Raw genomic sequence first — 21,214 nt, 5'->3', positions numbered from 1 at the left:
GTATTTTTACTTTTTATAGGAGTACTTTTAAGAGTGGCATTACTGCCTTTAATAATAAAATACAAAGTGCCTGCATTAAAAACAAAAAACAAACATACCACACTTGTCATCTCAAATTGTTAGTTGCTGTTGTTATTTGATAAACGATTAACTGATGTTTCTGGAAGAATTCAAGTCCAATCATCTGTAACTGTAGTCTATAGAATTCTCCAGATATGCAATGTAATGAAGTAGCTTTTTAGTATTATAACACACAACAATGTAGAAGTATACCAAGCTTTATTGAGCATTGCACTCAGTCATATACAGGTAATTTTGAACTTTTGTACAACTCTTGTCAGTAGTGCAACTCGTGCGATAATGAAAGGAAAAAAAAAATTAAGTCCTTCAAGTGTTTCAACTTCAGATGAGCCAAATCTGCCATGACATTTTGACAGCATTTAAAAAAAAAACAAAAAAAAACTAACAGACAAAAAAAAAAAGTTTCCAAGTCAGCCACCAGCCCAAAAGATAAAATAACATGAGTTGTTGGTCTGTACATGGTGCACATTCAAGTTAAAATGAGACTTCCAATTAGAGAGCAAGCTCTAATGAATAAGTTCTCCCTCCACCATAAAAAAAAAATAAAATAAAATAAAAAAAGGATGCATGAACAATTTCAGTTTGACTCATTTTACAAACTGTACAAATGATACAAAGATTTGTTCTTGTTCCACCTAACAGTAACCACTCCACAGGTTTAGGATTCAAACACATCCTCCGTTTAATTATCACCACTGGGACAGCTCACGTATCCAGACTTTGGTCTGACCCTTCCAGGGCAGGTCGAGCATCACGCAACATATGACTGAGGTGGTACAGGCTCAACAGAAAAAGTGGACTGTACAACAAACAGACCTTAATTACAAGTAAGCTCAAGAAAGCAGAGAAACTGGAGAACCATGTTTGGATGTTTGACACATACGAGCTGTAAATACAGCTAAACACACACAGAGCAACTGTACTGAGCAAAGATGTCCAAGGACCACTGAGTTCTAATCATGCATTTGCGATACACTGTAAAACTCTTGTGTTTTGGGTCTTCATATGAGTTTAACCCCTGAGCAGATTTATATTTACAAAAAAAAAAAATAAATCAAAAATCAAAGTAACAAAAGAAAAAAAAAAAAAAAAACACTGAGAAGGACACAGTGATGCAGACTGCTGTGAAACCTTGAACATACGCACACACGAAAAAGGCTGTTGTCAACAACATGCATTTCACAATTTTTCAGGAACCCTTTATCTTTTTTAAAAACTAACCATTTTTTTGCCATTTTCTCTGTTTTAATAGCAGCCAGCTAAAGACCACGTCAAGAAATAAAACTGCTGTAATGGATTGGAAAGGAGTACAATATTAAATAGTTTTCCCCGACCCCAAACTGTGACCTAAATTTTTCTATTGCCAAAAATTTTTTAAGCATCAAGTAAACATTCAACAACTGATTCACAGCACTGTAATGTAGCTTTAATTATTTAGCACTTTTGTCTACAATATTTCTTCTTGTGAGCATTCAAATGCTGCCACGTCTGAACAAATGATGACACTGAAACAATCATTACAGTTGCCTAATTTATGTGCTTTGTTTCATTTCAGTGCAGTGTGAGTCTATACTGCACTATGCAGTAATTTATGGTCTCTGCATTTTTCTCACCACCTGCCCCTTAAAGCCTCTGATAGTAAAGGGAAACACTGTATAGTAATGTTAAATGCCCTCACATGAGGAGATAAACTCTTAACACCATATGTTTGTAGCTACAATAAAGGCCATAAACCATTTATTAAATGTTTCAATACTTTAATAAAGACTAAATTGTATTTATTATACCCAGTTCGCTTAATATTCATCATCTCTAACATTTTAACACCCCATATATATATGGATAGAAGTCAGAGGATAGCTGATGCAAAAATAACCAAATCATTTCTTTGTAAAGGTGCCCAACTGCTGTAGCTCCAAGTACTCACGCAAAGGCACGTTCACAAACAACTGGCTGATCAAGTTCCAACATGGACAAAAAGGAACAAAATGTTCAAGTTAGACATTAAAACAAACCAAGGAACTTTGAGGAATCTGAGACCTGTGTGAAAAACAGATGAGCAAAAACAGAAATTGGCCTGATTTTAGAAGGAAGTGGAACCTGACAATAAGAATATTTGGTCTTCACCGTCTCATGAGCAAATATGCCAGATACAGTGCCCCCCCAAAAGCAAAAGGTTTCCTGCAGTAAACTGCATCACTTTTTCTACTTCAGAAAAAAACAAAAATTCTTACGCTGCAGTAGTGCTGGGTAATATCTAATATAATGAGTCTCTAGCATACATTAATATGTGATTGTAGTTAAGCACTATATGCCCATCTGAGACTTTCCTCTGACTATGAAAAAAACGTAGATTTTGCTTCATCTACTTTTGGTCCAGACCCACAAAAAGTCTCTGTTTCATACTGAGGTGGTTCTGGGGTAAAACAGGGTAAAGTATCAGTGAGGAGTGGATAACTCAGATCAACATGCTCTCTTAAAGTCACAAATCTTCTCACTCTGAATGTCAGAGGAAAATACATCACCTGTCAAATATCTCCAGGTGAAAGGAAGAGTCTCTGGAGATTACAATTTTTTTTTTTGGGGGGGGGGGGAGTAAGAAAAAGAACATTTCTCTATACAACCACTGCTTTACATCCGAGTGTCACCACAGCTTGGTACCACACCTCTGACCCTCAGGAACAGTGAGGGTTGTGCACAAGGTCCTGGAGCCTGCAGTGTAGAGAGATCCCTTCAGGGAGGGATGTGAACTTAAGGGGTAGAGATGGGGATTAAAGCCCCTAAACTATGTGTGGTGTGTGTGGCTCAGACTCTGAGGGTGAAGCTGCTGCCGCTTCTGCTGCTCCTGCACAGCCAGCTGCTGACACTGGTCCGATGTTGAGAGCTTGTTAATTAACGGAGACACACAGTTCGCCGGAATGATCAGTCCTGCATTAAAAACAACACAGAAATTTTAAAAAAGGTCTGAGAATAAGCTGGGTGTCTACACATCTGAGAGGACCGCAATTAAAAAGGAACTCTTAAGTGTTAGAATACCATGTCACATGTCTGTCTGTTAAATAATAAGGCACAAAACATAAAACCAGGAGTTTCGCTGCGATGCCAACTCTACCAAAAAATGAGACTAGTTTCCAAAATATGAACTTCTTTAGTACAGCAGTCACTTAACTTACCGACTATCCTCTGCCCATCTTCGGTTCTCAGCCGGACAATCTGCACCTTTACATTGGTTCCACTGACCGGGGTGAGCACTTCTTCCAGCTCATTCCAAACACTGAGCACTGATCCACACAAAACGTAGTACCTCCTGCACCGAAGACCAACTTCACACTGCAGACCCACTGACGCCTTCTTGCAGTTACCGCGCCTGACAACAGAAAAACACAAATAGGTTTACAAAAAGAGGACCACAGAGCAATGGAAGCATCAAAGGTTGAAGCTGCTGATGTCCTCTCATTACGTTGTCTTCATGACAAAAGAAGAAAAGTGTTGTTCTAAATACTGGTACCATTTTCACTGCCAAATTAATCTGCATTTGGTGCTCTGAGAAGTAGCATCAACAAATGTGGGATTAGAATACAGTAAGCAAAGTAAGCACCATGCAAATCTGAAGTGCACATACCAATATGCGTGTGAGCAGATTTTTTCTGAAGACTTGTACTGGTCAGTCCAGTGCTGCTTGGCATCTTCTGACAAGACCTAATACAGGGAGAGCAAAACACATATGATTCACCACATAAAATATTCTGTCTTCTTCTTGTCATAATGTAAATGAAAGAGTGCCATCTAACCTTTTTAAATTTCTTCTTGAGGTCTGTGTACGTCTCCAGTTTGACCTGCCGGCCGGTGTTGGGCCTGTACACCAAGAACAGCCTCTTCTTAGTGTTCACCTCTTTGACAAGGATGGCCGTTTTTTTGTTGTTCCTCATCTGAAAATAAACCACAGACATGTACGTCATATGTCACTGCTCTGCATTCACACACACATGTACGGGTTAACTACACTTTATTACGATCTAGAGGCTAACTCACAGAAAGAGGTTCGGCTATTTGAGCCCAAAAAAAAAAAAAAAAAAAAAAAAAAAAAAAAAAAAATCAATAAGGAATGAAACATGATCAATAAGGAATGAACCCCCCAATTCGGACACACAAAAAACCCCCAATGATTTCCATAACATTTATTAAGTGTAGTTAGCACTTCCATACCTGCACATAGAAACCATCATCGGCTCCATTCTGGTCTGCCCAAGCGTGTGTGGCTTCTTCCCAGGACATTCCCCTTTCAACACTTACCTGTGAATGAAGACAAAGTCAGGGGCATGGTTGCTATGACAACACTATAAATGGCATACAAAATAACAAGTCTAAAAGTAAGAAAACACTTTTAAAAAGTCAAGACTGAGCATATCTCACACACACACACACACACACACACACCAAAAAAAGGAGGTTAAATATCGACATTTAATATTGTTAACCACAATCTTCACCATATTTTAAATGTCGCTCAAACAGATGACTTGAGTAGACATGTGCAGATAGGCAAGCTTTCTTTCCTTCCAGTCCACAGATCCGTTTACGATAAAATTGCCTACATTCAATCACTCATTTTCTTTCAATAGAACCAAATAATATTTGTCTGACATAAAACAAAAAATTAAAACATTTCAGATGTTTCGGACTTCTTATCACAAAGTGAGGGGCAATCTTATGTTCGGGCTCTGTAGAATATTGTAGTGTCTTTAGCCTACAATATAAATTACCTTGTGGTAACTATTGTTGTGAATTGGAAGTATATAAATAAGACTGAATGGAGAACTTAATTAGAGCCAACAGTTAAAATCAGTCTTGGGCATTAAAATATTAAGAGCTTGTTCAAGCTGTGTTTTGTTAAATATATTCAGTATATGGGTAGTATTGGGTTATTTTTCTTCAATGTACATAATCTAAAAAATATATTTTTCTAAATGTTGTCTTAGGGACAACATTTGACTCCTCCGGGAGGAGGCCCCGGGGCAGACCCAGGACACGCTGGAGAGATTATATCTCTCGGCTGGCCTGGGAACGCCTTGGTGTTCCCCCGGATAAGCTGGAGGAGGTGGCTGGGGAGAGGGAGGTCTGGGCTTCTCTGCTTAGGCTGCTGCCCCCGCGACCTGGCCTCGGATAAAGCGGATGAAGATGGATGGGTTGTCTTATTTTATTGTCAATTGTTACTGTTTGTTATGTGCAAAACAACAACAACAACACTCTTGTTTCCAGGCCCTTTTTCCCCCCTCACTGGAATATCAAAACTCAATGTATAGAATTACCAGTTAAAAGGTTCACCAACTTTGCCCCAAAGTAACATTTAAAAAATGATTTCTTCAGTACCACGTCTAGTCCTCATACATAGTCTATAGTTGAACCAACTAATCTTGCAAATCTCTAACTAGAGCATATGCATATATGAACTTACAGTGTAGAGTTCAACATGCCCTGATGTAGTGTAGCCAGGTGTTAGAAATTTCCTGCAGTCCACCTTCTTTACTTTTTCATCACCTGAGCCCAGATCTAACAACAGAGGACAGAAATAAATGCATTGAATGATTAAAATGAAACACAACAGTAACATTCAATCTCCAAGAAAGAATAAAACACTTAATAATTTATTACAAAGGCCATCCTTTGGCCCAGCCTTGCTTCTGTGTTTGTAAAAGCAGTTGAATAATCTTACCGAGAATGCCCATGTCGTATTTGCCATTCTTCTTTGCTTCCTGAATCACAGCTGCAAGCGTGTCAGAAAAGTACTGAAACAAAGCATTCTGCTGATGGACCTCCATGCCCAAAATACGATTCAGGAACTTCCCCATGTTGTTGTAGTCTGCAACAGTAACAAGGCACGTGGTTATTTAAAGGTTCCCAAGAAGTAAAAACAAGAGATTCTCCTTGAAATTCCCCAGTTTCTAGTCACCTTTGTCTAGTGATAGTGTGCCAGATCTGTCCTCCACATTTATGAGGCCAACACCTACTAATCCAATTTGAATTTCTGTAGAAAGAAAAAGGCAGACAATAACCATATGTGCAAGTAATTGATTTAAAAAAAAAAAACAGAAAGGTATACAACAAACATACCAACATCTACAGTATGAATTACATGCGCAGCAAACACAACAAGCCTGCAGAAATGCAGGAAATAACTCCTGTCCGTGGTTAACAGTGTATGAGTCATACCTTTGAAGAAATCCCCTTTAAAGTCAGAGGGTGGAGACACTAATGGAGTATCAAGCTTTACAATCGACTTCATCACAATTTCCAGAGCGTTTCTGCCATACTGTGGGAGAGTATGAGTGAGTCATTGCCCTAAAAACCATAAGACATCCTCTCAGAGAAGTGCTTGATGTTCTTACTTTGTTGTCAAAATTGAACCTGCTCAGATCCCGAGTTTCTGTTGCTCTTCTGTCACCATGAGTGAGAGCACCCTGTTACAAAGAATGAACACAAATGAAGTCCACATATGAAGAGAAAAGTCTCTACAAGACTAAAGAGAAACAAGAAATCAGCATCCTCACCAAGCTTTCTAGTCTTTTGGCAACAATGGATGCAAATCTTTGCTCTCCTGCAAGCTCCGATATGAGGAAGACATATTCTGGAGCTGTGACCTGGTTTGATCTGTGGGTTCTCCCTGTGTTTGAGAATAGAACATCCATTTTGTTACATACCTTTTTATTATTCTTTTTTATTAACAAGGTGCAGTCTAACACAGGAGCAAACCAAAGAAAAATCATGTACTCAGAGTATAGAGGAGTAATATCTACTGACCAAACTGCTGTATAGCCCTGTCTGCGCTCCACGGCAGCTCTAGTGTCATGTGGACTCTCCGCCGCTGGTTCTTCACTCGACGGTCAGCCTGCAGGGATATACCCGAGCTCGCTGCTTCTGAGATGATGGCTATGTTCTGGTTGAAGGAACAGATGAGTGAATGTTACACTTCAGACACAAAAGTGCAATTAGCAGCTGTGACGTCTGTATTTATAGACACATGTCAGTCAACCACAAGCCACAGCTTTGAACCCTGTTGGTTCATTTCTACAGCAGGCCTACAGCAGCACAGTTTAAGTGTATAATAAAATAATATATATATATATATATATATATATATATATATATATATATATATATATATATATATATATATATATATATATATATATATATATATATATATATATATATATATATATATATATATAAAAACAACAACAAAAAAAAACGGGGAAAAAAAGAGCACGCCCCTGCAGGCAGTTTATCCTTCAAGCTCGGGTCCTCTACCAGAGGCCTGGGAGCTTGAGGGTCCTGCGCAGTATCTTAGCTGTTCCCAGGACTGCGCTCTTCTGGACAGAGATCTCCGATGTTGTTCCTGGGATCTGCTGGAGCCACTCGCCTAGCTTGGGAGTCACCGCACCTAGTGCTCCGATTACCACGGGGACCACCGTTACCTTCACCCTCCACATCCTCTCGAGCTCTTCTCTGAGCCCTTGGTATTTCGCCGTCATTGTGGATGTTGGGTATCGAAGAATCCATAGGTCCCTCATCCTATTCATGTAGCCCCTTCCGCCAGGGTTACTTGCGTAGTAGCATTCCAACAACGCCCTGTTTTCGTCTCTTGCCCACCGATGCCTTCTTGTTCCAGTAGCCCACTTGTCGTCAGGGTGCCCTGGTTCCTCAACACCTGACGCGGACCTTGTTGATCCAGGCGACGTCCGAGCCAGCATGCCTTCATATTTATCTGTCTCGCTCATGTCTGCGGTAGGCTCGCTTTTAGCATAGGGGGTCTAGCCTTAGGACCCTTACTGGATACAGACGCCCCAGGCAGGAATCGAACTTATACATACATACGCACACACGCAATTTAAAAACAAACAATTATTTTACCTTCTCTCCATCCATGAACCTCTGCTTCTCAGTGAGATTGAGTATTTCCACAGGGACGTCCAGCTCAGAGCGAGATTCATAAGTGATGGTCCCATCATCGTTGCTGACCACGCGACCTTTACGGCCAGTCATCTGAAGCACAATTAAAGAATCCGCAAAGTTAAAATTCATACAGAACAATCCAACTTAAAAACTGGTGGGGTGGGTGAACTGGGGAACTGGAAGTTCAGCCTGCATACAACAATTATTTTTACCTCAGCTACATTTTCAGGTCCTCCCAATTCATCTATGAGCTCATCCAGAGTGTTGGGAGGCAGATCCTCTGCCAGATCCTCCAGTTTTTCAAGCAGCTCTTTCTTCATTTTCTGGGCAAGTTCCACTGAGTCCTGACTTGTTAGGCAGCTTTCCTGACTGTCTGCCTTGACTGATGAACAAGGAAAGACACAGCATTCATTAACCTCCAAAAAGCTCAGTCAGGGTAATATAAGTTTATGTTACCATGCTGGAACATGCTTACCTGTGGCAGGCGTGCTGGGGGGATTAACTGAGGCAGTGAAAGTAGGCCTAGTGGAGCACAGCCCCGAGGCCAACAAGGCACTTTGAATCGAGTCTGGATCAATACTCTTCCTCCTTTTTTTCTTCTTCTTCTCCTTGCCTTTCTTTGGTTCCTTCCTGTTAAGCCACGGATCTAAAAAGAGGAAAAAACAAAACAAAACACTGATTTCCTCCAATTCACTTTGAAATGCTTTAATTTACATCCAGGCTCCCCCAGTATCCTCACCATCATCATCATCAGACTCTTCTCTGAATGGGTTGAAATCGTCGTCTTCGTCTGCTGAGCTGACTGATTTGAAGCTGTCATCACTGTCACAGTCTCTGTCCGACTCCTCTGACTGGCTCTCATCTGAACTCGTACCCGACAGACCCCCATGCTTCCGGGGACGCTTTTTCTGCTGCTTTTTAACCTCTGAACCTGGAGAAGCAGAATGACATAAGAATGATGCAAAAGCACAACTTGATTTACATGAGCCATCTTTTTGCTGAGCTGAGTTTTAGGCATCATTAATGTTTTTATGATGTTTTTTTGTTTGTTTTTTTGGTTTTTTTACCTTTCCTCTTCTTGCCCTTCTGTTCTTGTTCTACTGCTGTGTCACTGGGAGAGGGGGTCTTCTTTGCTGAGAGGTCGATACCCAGCAGGCTGTAAAGCTTCTGTCTGTCTGGAGCTGGGAAGTGCTTTTCAATCAAGGACTGTAGCACACCTCTACAATAGAAACATTTTATCGCATTATTGTCATGATAAAGACACAACTATGTTCACACTGTCACAAAACTGTCATTTTAAGTCAGTCCGTACTTTGCAGTTGAAACAAAGTCATTGAGTTCTCCCCCTCCTTCCTCCAGGGCCTCCAGTGTTCTTGCTTCACCAGTGGACTGAAGGCCAATCACCACACACTGTAAAGGTAAAAACTGGTTAGCTTATTTTTTTCTCTCATTTAGGAGACAAATGATCAGAATTGCACAACTTTATATTTCAAGTCACTATTAAAGTTTGTGGCTAGGGCTTTGGTCCCTAATGTTATTCCCAATTCCAACTCTATTCACTTCTCTGTTCAGCTGCCATAAAGACATAGTGCATTTTAGTCCCCCACAGCAGAGGGGAAAACAATTCAATTCCATCCCCTGGCAAAAACCGAAAACACTTAAAAAGCTGCAGTCTGGTGAGATGCACTAACAACAAGGGAAATAATCCACAGCTACATTTTACAAGCTGTGAAAGTCAAAAACTAAACATATGATAAAAACATCCTCAGTATGTCTACGTGTGTAGCAAAACAATGTATGCTTAAGGATAAGATAATACTTTATTTATCCCAAAGATGGGAAATTCCTTGGGTACGGCTGAAACAAAACAGAATAGTAAGCAGCTCGATAAGATCCAATAGGACCAAACAAATTTGTGAGTTCTGTTTGCAATTACCTTGTAATAACTAAGAGTGTTAACAAAATGGCTTTAGCTAGTTATAAGTGTTAAATTTTGCTATGTCAAGGGATCATTTTCACATTTCAGGGCTCAAGTGGATTTTTTGGTGGGGTAAAAGTTTTCCCTGTCAACTGGTATGGTTTTCAGAATATAACACCTAGCCAGAGTATTGTATGTAAATCCTGCACTGAAATCTGCCTCTTAAGTGTGACTTCATTAGCCATTTCCAGGTCCAAACTCTGTAGTATCAGAGTTTAAAAAATTATTATATGATTTATTATAATAATTTAAAAAAAATGTTACTGCTCTCCCAGGTGTTACAATAAAGGTTTAAAATCCAGGCATCCATGAAAAAGATGAGCTGCGAGGCTTAACAGAGTAGAAGTTAGCTCGCCAGTTTCCATCTAAAGACGGAAAACGCATTAAAACACATTAAAAGGCCCCAATGAACGTGGTATGACCTTGGACCTAGAAGCCGGGTTAAAACTTCATCGCTTAACAACTGAATTGGAGATTCGGTCATGTTCTCCCATTTGGCTACTGATTGGTCCTTTAGGAGCAGGAGCTGGATCCATCATCTATTCATTCAGGTGTCTTTCATAGTGTCAATGACGATCACAGGATGCGCTGTTGTGCTTTTATTGTGGAGTAAACCCACACTTGACAGTTACTGCTTCAAGTCACTGAGCACTTGTTTCAACAGATCTCTCCAGCCACACAAACACAACTACCCAAATTCAGATTGTGTGGGAGTTTTAAATTCCGCTATGTGTAGCACTTTGTGCCATACACAGCAACGCATGCAAACACGCACACACACAATGTCAGATTAATTTGCCAAGTGTGCCTAACTTTAGCTATCACATGGAGCCTTATTTCCTTGCAGGTTAAAGTCCACACCCCTGCAGAAACTCGCTTCAGCTGACACACCCTACATATAAAAAATATTGACATATCAATTTGTTTAACCAGTTAGTGAGGGCAACAACATCACTGTTAATCACACTTCAAAAACAGTTTTACCTTTCCATTCTGGACCTCTTCTCTGGCCAGCTGAACCACTCGGCGGACTTTGGAGGCAATGCAGAGATACTTAAAGAACCTTTGGTGGGCAGACCAAAACTGACCCCACATGGACTTCTTCATGCGTTGCTCTGCATCCATGAGGTTTGCAGCCTGCTGGAACCTTTCCCGTGCACTCACCCACTGGAAGAAGCAGGAGACAAAGTTGAAATAAAAATAGTGCAAGCACAAACGGAAGAATTAAAGTGATGAAGAGGTAGATGCTCACCAGTCTAACAGATTTGTTGTACATGTTGATATATTCCTGAGTCAGGGGAACCTCGTCGATCTTGAAAGTCACACCTGTAAAACTCAGCTGTCTTGCAATGTACATCCCTCTCAGCTTCATGTCCATAGCTACAATCTCCATGGCACCAACACCTCTGGAATTGAGAGGAAAATGTATGCAAAAATGACGCGCATGTTATGACCTACTAGAGGCTCCTATGAAGTATGAAGCGGCCAGTGGAAAAGTACAAAAGCTATTAGCTAACACCCTTTTTCGAATGTTAGCTCATGTAATTTCATCCTTAATTTTTTTTCCCTCCTTGTATCAAAGCAGGCACTTAGTGAAAAAAAACCAAAAAAAACAAAACTAATCACAGGGCTGGGCGATATGAGGAAAATCTAATATGACGACATTTTTTGGCTATATCACGACACGTGATATACAAATGTTATTTTCAACCATATAGTGCCATAGAATTCAGGAGACAAAATAAAACAGCTGAAATTAAAATATGTTATGCTTATAACATAAAAATTTGGGGGGGAAAAAAAGTGACGACCTCAAATTACAGAAACAACAGTGTAGACAGTGACTATAAAACAACTGACCAAGAACAGTCACAGGTATCACAGCTGATTTATTTAACGTTTTCTTTGGTGTGCGGGGAGACGATGACATGCCAAGTTGAAAACGGTCTTCGTTTTCCAGTGAATGACTTTTCAGCTGGTGGAATTGATTAATCATTTAGCAAATTTTTCGGGAAGATCCCTCATGACCTTGATTCCAATATCAGACTTCTTAATGACTTCTGAGAACTTTGTCTTTCAAGTCTATGGCTTCTTCTGCAACTGTAAAGGCTTACCTGCGCTCAACAGCTTGGATAAAGTCCCCAAATTCTCTGAAGGGTGTTTTGTGTCCCCATATGCCCAACCGGTTCATGTAGGCCATGTTTCGTGGTTCAGAGGCACCTACATAGGATTATTTTGTTACAATATTTAATGTTTGCAAAGATGCATAATAATATCATTTAAGACTGCCAATTTATTCATGGATCAAATTATGTTTGTGTTGTTAACAAACCTGTAGCACTTGCATACACAACCCGAGCCTTTGGGAGTTTGTTCTGCAGCTCCAACACTGCAAGCCCAGTTTTTGTAGGCTTGGAGGAGCCAATTGGACAAACATTTTTGGCTTTATGACACTCATCATAGACGATCTAAAGGACACTTTGTTAAGGAAACCCCTCATATTTATCTTATTTATATCATTTTACATATAAGTAATCATACTCATGCGTACATGAAAACAAAAATGGTCTAATCAACATTTTGTATGCATTTAAAACAAAACAAACAAAAAAACACTTCCGAAAGGATACGACTCCATCAAAGTCTTCGCCACACCAGTGGAGAAGCTGCTCAAATCTGGTCTTATATTTCCCTCCTGACTGGCTCTCTCCTATCAAAGAGGAGTAGGTGGCAAAGATGACACCTTTCTTCACACTTCCATTGTGTTTTGAAGAGATTTTGCCATATTTGAACTGAAAAACAGAAAAATGTAATGTCATATGAGTGAGTAAACACTTGACATTATTGTGTACATCATAAAAGTGTTTTACCTTGTTCAGGGAATGAACCTGGATGTTCTTGGCTCCAATGTCTCTTAAATCCCTTTCAGCATCATACTTCAAATCATTTGAGACACTAAACCTTAAGAGAAGACAATAATACACAAAATATTATACAGAGGACATGTTTAGGTTTTATTTTACAGTCAATCATCTGTCAACGACTGTGGCAAATATTAGAACTTACCATAGTGACCTCTTCCTGCCCAGGAGGTAATTCTCATAGATGATCCCTGCAATCGTCCTGCCTTTCCCCACACCAGCTCCATCGCCGATCAAATAAGCAGCTCGATCACCATTTGGGAGGAATGTCTCATGTTGCTGTGGTACAGTGAGATAAGAAATTTTATTTTTCAAGATAGGGAATAGCAAAGAACTCTGCAAAAATAAAAATACCTAAACAACAATCGCAGCAGAACAGAAGATCATCACATTAAATATTATACGCCGTTTTCAAATAGCAAGTTTTGGTGAAACAACAACAGAAGAGTTAAAGTGGAACAACCAACCACAGATGCATTTTTTAGTCTTATTTTTTTTATTATGAATAAAAGAAAGAAAGTTACTGTATAGTCAGTCAGTTTCCAGTGATTACCTGAGCTGCATATGTAATAGCTTCCAGCTGCAACGCAGAGAGGCAGCCCCTGTCAATGACTTCCTCTGGGATGGTCAGTCTGTACCACACATCTGGAGGGCTCACACTGGACAGAGAACTGGTCTCTACAACAGGATCTGGGTGCCTCAGGCCAACCTTTACTGCAGTGACAAAACCAAGTGGTCAGAGGAAGAAGGAAGCAGCAGCAGCAGGCGGCTGCTGCTTGTTTGATTTGATGGAGCAGTATTGATTAAGGGTGATGCTGACACTGCTGTTAGCCCACAGTCTACTTCATTGGCCTTGAGCTCCTTGCTTAGTGACAAAATGTCTCATTATTGATGAGACTGATTCTTTGATTTAAAACAGTAGTACTTACATTTCTGTGGCATGTACTCTGCATAAGTCTCAGCATGACCCAGCTCATCCTCCTCTTCCTCCTCAGGCTCATCCTCTTCCTTCACCACTGGAGGTTTCTGTATACAGAGAGTCATGTGTAAGCAATGTTCTGCTTTTAAATTGTACGCCAAGGCCAAGCAAGACCAAAAAGAACTATTTAGAATCACTTATATCTACTCTGTAAAGAAAAATTAAAAAGATGAGAATTACCATAACTGTCCACCTTTAATATTATAACACTTACCAGAGAATGTGGAAAGGTTTGTAGTTTAATGTCATCATGAATCCAGATCCTGGCAGAATCTTTACCCAAAACTTCTCTCTTGATTCCATTGTTCAAGTCACCTAAAACACCAACAGGCCATTAAACTGTTACTGGTATGGTCAATGCCACATGGATGACTTGTCATTTTTGAGGCAATGCTTAAAAATCAGAAAGATGTCTCTGCTAAACTATAATAGTTAGGACAACAAATAAACAGCATTTTGTTAGTTTATGCTATTATTTCTACTTTTCATTTAATTTTCCAGGTAAACTTCTCTGTCTCATGAGATGCAAACAGAAAATGTTCAGCTCTGGATGAGCTCAGCCAGGAAGTCTCAAAAGCTTTCAGCCAGGATTTAAACCAGTTACAACCGCTTCAACCAACTACAACTTTAAAGATCATTTTAGCTATCGGATTGAGGTGAGCTTAATGATTCTTATCAACAGAATGATTAAAACGTCACAGCTGTGGCATGGAGTTGGAAAATTAAACTTAAGACTTAATACAGACTCATAATAAACCCATCCGAAGTATGAATGATGAATGAAAACTAGGTCAAAACCCCATCACCACTTACCTATGTTTATTAATACTTTCCAATAGTATAACAATAGCAGAATTTGTTTTTCCTCACATTATAGTCATTTCAATTCATAGATGAAAACTTTTAACTATGACGTAAACTCAGGCTCTGAAGTTATCATTTTCCCCCCCTCCCCCTTTCCTATGTTTTATTAACCTACCAATAAAGTGATGACAAAGCTGGTAAATAATGTTAACAGCAGCCCTACTAGGAGTCATTTAGGATAATATAAAAAAGTCATTAGGCAGGTAAATCCGCTTCCTCCCACAGTCCAAAGACATGCTTACTAGGTTAACTGGCGATTTTAAATATGCATGTTTTGTCTGTTAGCCCTATAATGAACTGCTAACCTGCATGTGGTCTGCCCACCCAGACTCCACCCACCCATGAGCCTGAAGTGGGTTTCTGGTTAAGATTATGGATGAATGTTAAAATGAACTTGGGAACTCGGCGATTACACAATGGGTAGATAAATTAGCTAGTTAAAGATATAACCAAAGTCTTCCAAAAAGCAGGTCTCGCCACCCCATTATGCTTCCAGCCAGTTAGTTGGAAATCCCTATCTAAATATACTGGAAGAGAAACATATGTTCAATTTCAGTGGTAAGGGGACATCAAAATGCATGCATAGATTTACTAGTCAAACTAAATTAAAAAAAAAAAATTATTTGTTTTTTTTACTTCTTTACTTTTTTTTTCTTCTTCTTTTTACTTCTTTTTGTGAACAAGTGCTTAATAAGTTTTTGCTACAACCGCATTCAGTAACACTGTAAGAAACAGACCATTACCTTCTATGACATGATTTAAATAACCTGAAATGATTTATTTATGCGGCCTGCTGTGTTAAGTATTAGTCGAAATGTTTACAATACATATTTACAAGAACACATGATAACTCACCTGGGCCTGTGGCTGTGGCTGTGGCTACTGGTGGAGCAATATCAGGTGGAGGCTTGAGCTTCATGAGCTCTATCAGACTGTTGCCCTTTAGACCAGTGCTCTTCACACTGCTGGACCGAAGGAGGTCTTTCAACTGAATCTGCTGAGATTAGAATAATTAGCATAACCAAGTAAAATGCTTTTCCACTGACTAAACAACTTAACCACTGAAAATATGAGCTGCATAAACTCACCTGATCTCTGTTAGAAGGCACTACTGTGGATGCTGAAGGGGGAATACTTGTGGAAGAGGGGGCTGATGAACTTCGCAGGGTTGAATTCGCCACATGAACCACCTTGGTGACAGTTATGGTATGCTTGACAGGGTTAATAGCAGACTGTTTGGTCACAACAGCTCCCAGTGGAGGCAACTGATTCAGCTGATTTAAGACAAACGTGGTGGTTGATGGCTGAGGTTTGTGCTGGTAAAAAATAAAGACAGTAGATTTGAATTCACACCGCAAAACATAAGCTGCAAAATACCAGTGTTTCCTAAAACAAGAGGGATATTGTTCTGTAATCTCACCCTGATGGTAACAATGGGGACTGCAGCAGGATGTTCAGGTCGAACAACTTCCACTGACTCTGTCCCCACACCAACACCAACATCCAGGGCACTGATGGAGATCGACTGTAGGAAAGCAAATGATAACATTAACATATATACAGATGTATAAACATTCATTTCTCCATAAGAACAAAAACTAAGGATCGTCTTACTTGCTGGGTTGTAGAGGGCTGTGCAACATCCTGAGAATCAACATCAAATAAGCCAATATCATTTGGGCAAATTCCACTCTCACTGAGAGCGGCGAGAAGTAAATCCTGTCCAGGATCCATCTGCAAGACAAACATTAATATAACCTTATGGAAACATCTTCCATTTAGAGTGTTGATTATCTACAGGTCCAATAATGATGGTATGATTAAAATCACACTCAGAGGTTAACACGGAGTGGATAGAACATCAGCAGCCATTTTGTTAACTGTGTTATAATGAACCAAAGGGGAAATCAACAAAAAAAATTTTCCGGCCTCTCAAATGTGAACATTCCCAGCCTAATACGAATCCCTCTAAAAACAAGTAATCCGAAAACCTTTTTGTCATGTGTTAGGTACGTGTCATCTGCATTTTTTACAGCAGGGGTCCCCAATCCCAGTCCACGAGGGCCGGTGTCCCTGCAGGTTTTAGATCTCACCCTGGGTCAACACACCTGAATCACATGATTAGTTCATTACCAGGCCTCTGGAGAACTTCAAGACATGTTGAGAAGGTAATTTATCCATTTAAATCAGCTGATCAAGGACACATCTAAAACCTGCAGGGACACCGGCCCTCGTGGACTGGGATTGGGGACCCCTGTTTTACAGTGTGTAAATCAGCCAATACAAACAAAGACTAATTGTTAGTATAACTTCTCTTCATCCGCAGCCCTAAAAATTCTCCAACACAGCAATACGAAAACATGACGAGACGCCCTTCTCTGGGATGAAAAAGAAACTATTCACTCTGTGCAACCATGAAACTCAACTGTGAATTTAAAAGTGAATGCTATTTTCAGCCAAATGAAAACTTTCCACGTCAAGCAACATGTGAAGCCTCATAATATTACATCTTTTACCCATTTAAAGCTCATTTTAGTCTCTAGTTCAGATTCAGATGCATTAGAAAAACTGAGCTCTGCTTAAACAAATACAATCAAATGTTGCCATCAAAAGCAGACCAGTAATAATCAATCCTCATTCTTACATGTAATTTACAGTAACCAGACATAGAGACATACAATGGGGACAGCTTACAAAGGAAACCCAAAAGAGTATAATGTAAACCACAAATATCAAGACCCACATGTAAAGCACACGTGGGGTACAAAACAATCAGTGTAAACCAAAATTCAAAGCTACGCTTTCCGATGAAAAGTAAATTATATTTCACACTCAGCATGAAACAACAAACTTTTGATGCTAAACTTAAATCCGCAAATGCTGTTTCAATCAAATGTAAGCTGATTGGATGTTTAAACTCTCCTCAACTCTTGCAAGATCGAAACAAGCAAATTAATGATGAACAATTCTTGTAAACGCTGACTCGATATACTTTAATTCAGTCGTTGGTAGGATTAACAACACGAGAATTAAAGCTAGCCGAGTACTATAGCAACTTCTACACACCCGTGTGATCCAAAGACTTGTTCCAAAGTGACCCAAAACAAGACACGTGTTTGCAATGCCCTCTTATAACTTCCTGCTCTCTCTGGATCATCAGAGCTTCTCCTTCCTCGTTAGCTCGGGTGGTTCATAGCCTTATTATTTATGCAGACAATAATATCGTATATGCTAAAATATTATATAAGCTCAAAGAATAAATATATAAGATAAACACCAGTCTGCAACAGCCACTGCGTGGTTTTTCAGAATGTTGTACAAGCTAAACTGGCCTGCTTAGATCAGGGTGACACAGCTAAGCTACGCTAGCTTGCTCACTAACCGAAAGCTAAGCTGCTGAAACTGAAAACCAGTTTCATATTCAGTATTTCAGTGACAAGTCAGATAGGTGAAATACTCTCAAACTGACAGAGGCTAACCTAATGCCAAGTTCAACCACGTACAAAATTCAGAAAGCAAGCTTACAGCTGTTATGGCTCAATGTTATTAACGGTAACCACGGATACTTGCTTACGTCCATATGTCAGTCCATTTATCCTACTGTAGACTCTCGCTCCTGGAAATGTTTGTTTTCTCCAAGTTTACTTTATCTCTCACTGGTCCAACTATCACGGATACTTTGATTCCACTACACCGTATTAGAGACCTCTAGCTAGCTTGTTACGTCGGCGCTCCTTGAAGTTGATAACGAGTTGCTGATAAATGACGTTAGCAAGTTTTTTCAGCACTAAGTGAGTTTTAAAAAATACCTACTTCGACTATTTCCAGCAGGCTACCCCTCCTACTCTCCTGCACAACAGCTAACGGGGGAAAAAAAAAAAAAAAACATGCTATCGACCCCTCACATTGTTTTGATACTCACTGTGCTCTCACCCACTGTGTCACGGCTTTTGCTAGCTAACATTAGCAACAAGGAGCGTTCAGACCAGCTACCCGCTATCTTCAAATCGAGAACTTGGAATTTATTCTTCAACAATCAGCGCACCACCGTAATTTTGACATTTTCCTCGCGAAGAAGTTGAGCTAGCGTTAAAACGAAGCGTTCCCACGCGGATGTGCTCACCTGACGATTGAACGGCCGCTGCGGCTCGCGATCGGCAGCGCTCAGCAGTTCGGGGCTTGTTGTCCTATCCGCTCCGTCGCGCTCACGCCATCTTTTTATCAAACGCTCCGCCGCATGCTGGTCACGTGACGTGTAGGCCTACAGCGTCCGTTTTCGAAGTCAAACTCTTCGGGCAGCGCCGACAAAAACGAGTCTCTGAGCAGCCGCGCGGCATCCCCCGATGACAGTAAACTGATAAAAGCGTGAAAATCAACATTTCTTCAACGTTGCCGCAAACGATAAACATAGCAGAGTCATCGAGCTAATACCACATCACGTGACCCGACCAGGTCTGGATAGGAAGTGACGATGAAAATTGTTTCTTCTTCGTCTTCTTCTTCCTTCCTTCGTTTTTTGTTTTTTTTTTCATCGTTTTTTCATCGTTCTATTTTTAATTTTACTATGAAATAAGATGTGAACCCAGTGGGTAAAATTTGGAACGACGGGATATTTCACTGTTATGACTGTTATGAATACCTTCCAGCACCCCTCGACCCTGAATCGAATAAGTGGAAGTGAATAGATGGAAACAGAGGGGTGTATTTACAACTGCATGAAGTTAAACAACATAAGTAATAAACAAATACAAATACAAAATTAAATAAAGGTTAATGCATTTTTTGGGACATAGGGTTTTTACAGACTTCTTGTTCAAGTAAGAAGAAATAATGCTCACATTCGCTGTCCAAAACACTAAAGAAGTGTTTTTTGTTGGCAAAGTTGATTTATGACAGTTGAACACATAAACACAGAATAGTTATACAATGAATCGTTTATGGTTATTTGTCATTCTTTCGCCTATAAAAATCAACATAATCCAAAATCAAATAGTCATTTCTGTAGGCTTTAATAATCTTAGTAACCACAATGTTTTCATTTAGTAACAAAACTAGAATATGATGAAACAGATTTCAGGATGTGCTGTAAAAAAAAGAAAAGAAAAAGACATCAATCCAAAATCAGAGTGAGAGTACATATTACATGAGATTAACAGACAGAAACATAAAACAGGAAATATGGATTTAGGACTAAATGAAATATTAACTGGAACAGATGAACAGCCATATGTTTCATGAGCACCATGAAGAAGGTTCTATAGTTCAGTACTTTGAGTATAAAAGAAGCTGGAATAAACAGAATTAGCAAACTTGGCATAGCAGGTGGTATTACACCTTATAGTGGAAAAAAAACAGCTTTAAAAATTTGGGTAACAGTGGTTATAAACTTATCTTGTTCAACAAATGGACAGCTGTTCAAAGAAATGGACAGCTATTCAAAGGCTGTTTTCTTGTATTTGCGTCAGTGTTGATAGTATACTTGCACATAAACCACTACATTGGATGTGTCACTCCATACCCTGCCACCCACTGGTCGTTTAATGTTACTATAGATGTATGACGTGTTTTATTGTAATTATTGTTATTTAACCCTGTCATTCCTGAATTATGACAATCTCAATCAGGATTTTTTAAAAGTATTTTATTCATCTTTTTATGCCTAAAGATGAATACAAATTCTTAAGAAAAAATTCCTGATTGAGGTTGTCATACTTCATGCATGAAAAGGTTAAGGGCAACTTCAGGGCAGTTGCACAAGTGGTTATCAAGTGCAGAATAGAACAAGGTGATGCTCTATGCCTGCCGTTGTTCTGAATACGCTCCAACCCCCGAAGCCAGCTCTTTAGTAAGTGTGAATATGATAGATTAAAGAGTGGAGTGACTACTAGTTACCTCCTGTACATGGATGATTTGAAGATGTACACAAGAAGCAAGCAAGACATCGACTCACTGATCCACTTCACCAGGATCTCTATTGTGGACATCAGGATGTCACTTGGACTAGACAAGAATTGCCAGAATACACACTAATGGTACCAGCTACAAGTACCAGGGTATCCTACAGGCAATTGGGAATCATGATGAAAATTAAAGGTCAGCTACAGCCAGCTGCCTTCAGAATTATGGAGCATCCACAAATACATCAGGAATATGGACCCAGAGATGAGCTATTACAAAAATGTCTTAGGCAGCTGAATGAGATGGAGGAACTATCATGGAAGACATATCATTGTACCATTCACAAACAGAGGAAGTGGCTGACATTAGGAAATATTACCAGTGGAAGAAAATACAAAAACGGCTGGCCTAAAGAACAGCACAGAGGCTCTGATAATAGCAGCACCAGAACACGACCTTAAGCACCAGATCCACAGAGGCAGGAGTCTATCACAGCCAACAGGACCCAAGTTGCAGACTATATGCAAAGGTCCCCAAGAA

General features: G+C 39.8%; 1 protein-coding gene across 7 annotated transcripts; it reads right to left on the bottom strand.

The window, feature by feature from the left end:
• Positions 1–262: 262 nt before the first annotated feature.
• On the bottom strand, positions 263–19,249 carry sbno1 (strawberry notch homolog 1 (Drosophila)). 7 transcript variants are annotated; one of them, XM_005459651.4, is made up of 33 exons: positions 18,900–19,249; positions 16,391–16,510; positions 16,197–16,301; positions 15,865–16,092; positions 15,632–15,773; positions 14,127–14,227; positions 13,863–13,959; positions 13,487–13,647; positions 13,079–13,212; positions 12,883–12,973; positions 12,643–12,804; positions 12,345–12,480; positions 12,127–12,232; positions 11,265–11,418; positions 10,997–11,179; positions 9,347–9,444; positions 9,102–9,253; positions 8,774–8,965; positions 8,510–8,680; positions 8,247–8,416; positions 7,993–8,124; positions 6,880–7,015; positions 6,630–6,742; positions 6,468–6,539; positions 6,292–6,391; positions 6,032–6,106; positions 5,795–5,941; positions 5,537–5,631; positions 4,288–4,374; positions 3,873–4,010; positions 3,704–3,780; positions 3,255–3,448; positions 263–3,009 (listed from the first exon to the last, which is right to left on the bottom strand). In XM_005459651.4, the coding sequence occupies exons 2-33, from the start codon at positions 16,508–16,510 to the stop codon at positions 2,867–2,869; spliced, it is 4,212 nt and encodes a 1,403-aa protein (XP_005459708.1). In that variant the 5' UTR covers positions 18,900–19,249; the 3' UTR covers positions 263–2,866. The 7 variants fall into 7 exon arrangements, with proteins under 7 accessions (XP_005459708.1, XP_005459706.1, XP_003455166.2 ...); XM_005459649.4 differs by lacking the exon at positions 18,900–19,249 and adding an exon at positions 18,699–18,889; XM_003455118.5 differs by lacking the exon at positions 18,900–19,249 and adding an exon at positions 18,699–18,889 and having other exon boundaries at positions 15,632–15,770.
• Positions 19,250–21,214: the final 1,965 nt, after the last annotated feature.

The sequence above is a fragment of the Oreochromis niloticus genome, linkage group LG7 (assembly GCF_001858045.2).
Source record: "Oreochromis niloticus isolate F11D_XX linkage group LG7, O_niloticus_UMD_NMBU, whole genome shotgun sequence".
Classification (NCBI taxonomy): Eukaryota; Metazoa; Chordata; class Actinopteri; order Cichliformes; family Cichlidae; genus Oreochromis; species Oreochromis niloticus.
The sequence above is the reverse complement of the archived record's forward strand: the minus strand, read 5'-3'. Positions and strand labels throughout refer to the sequence as shown.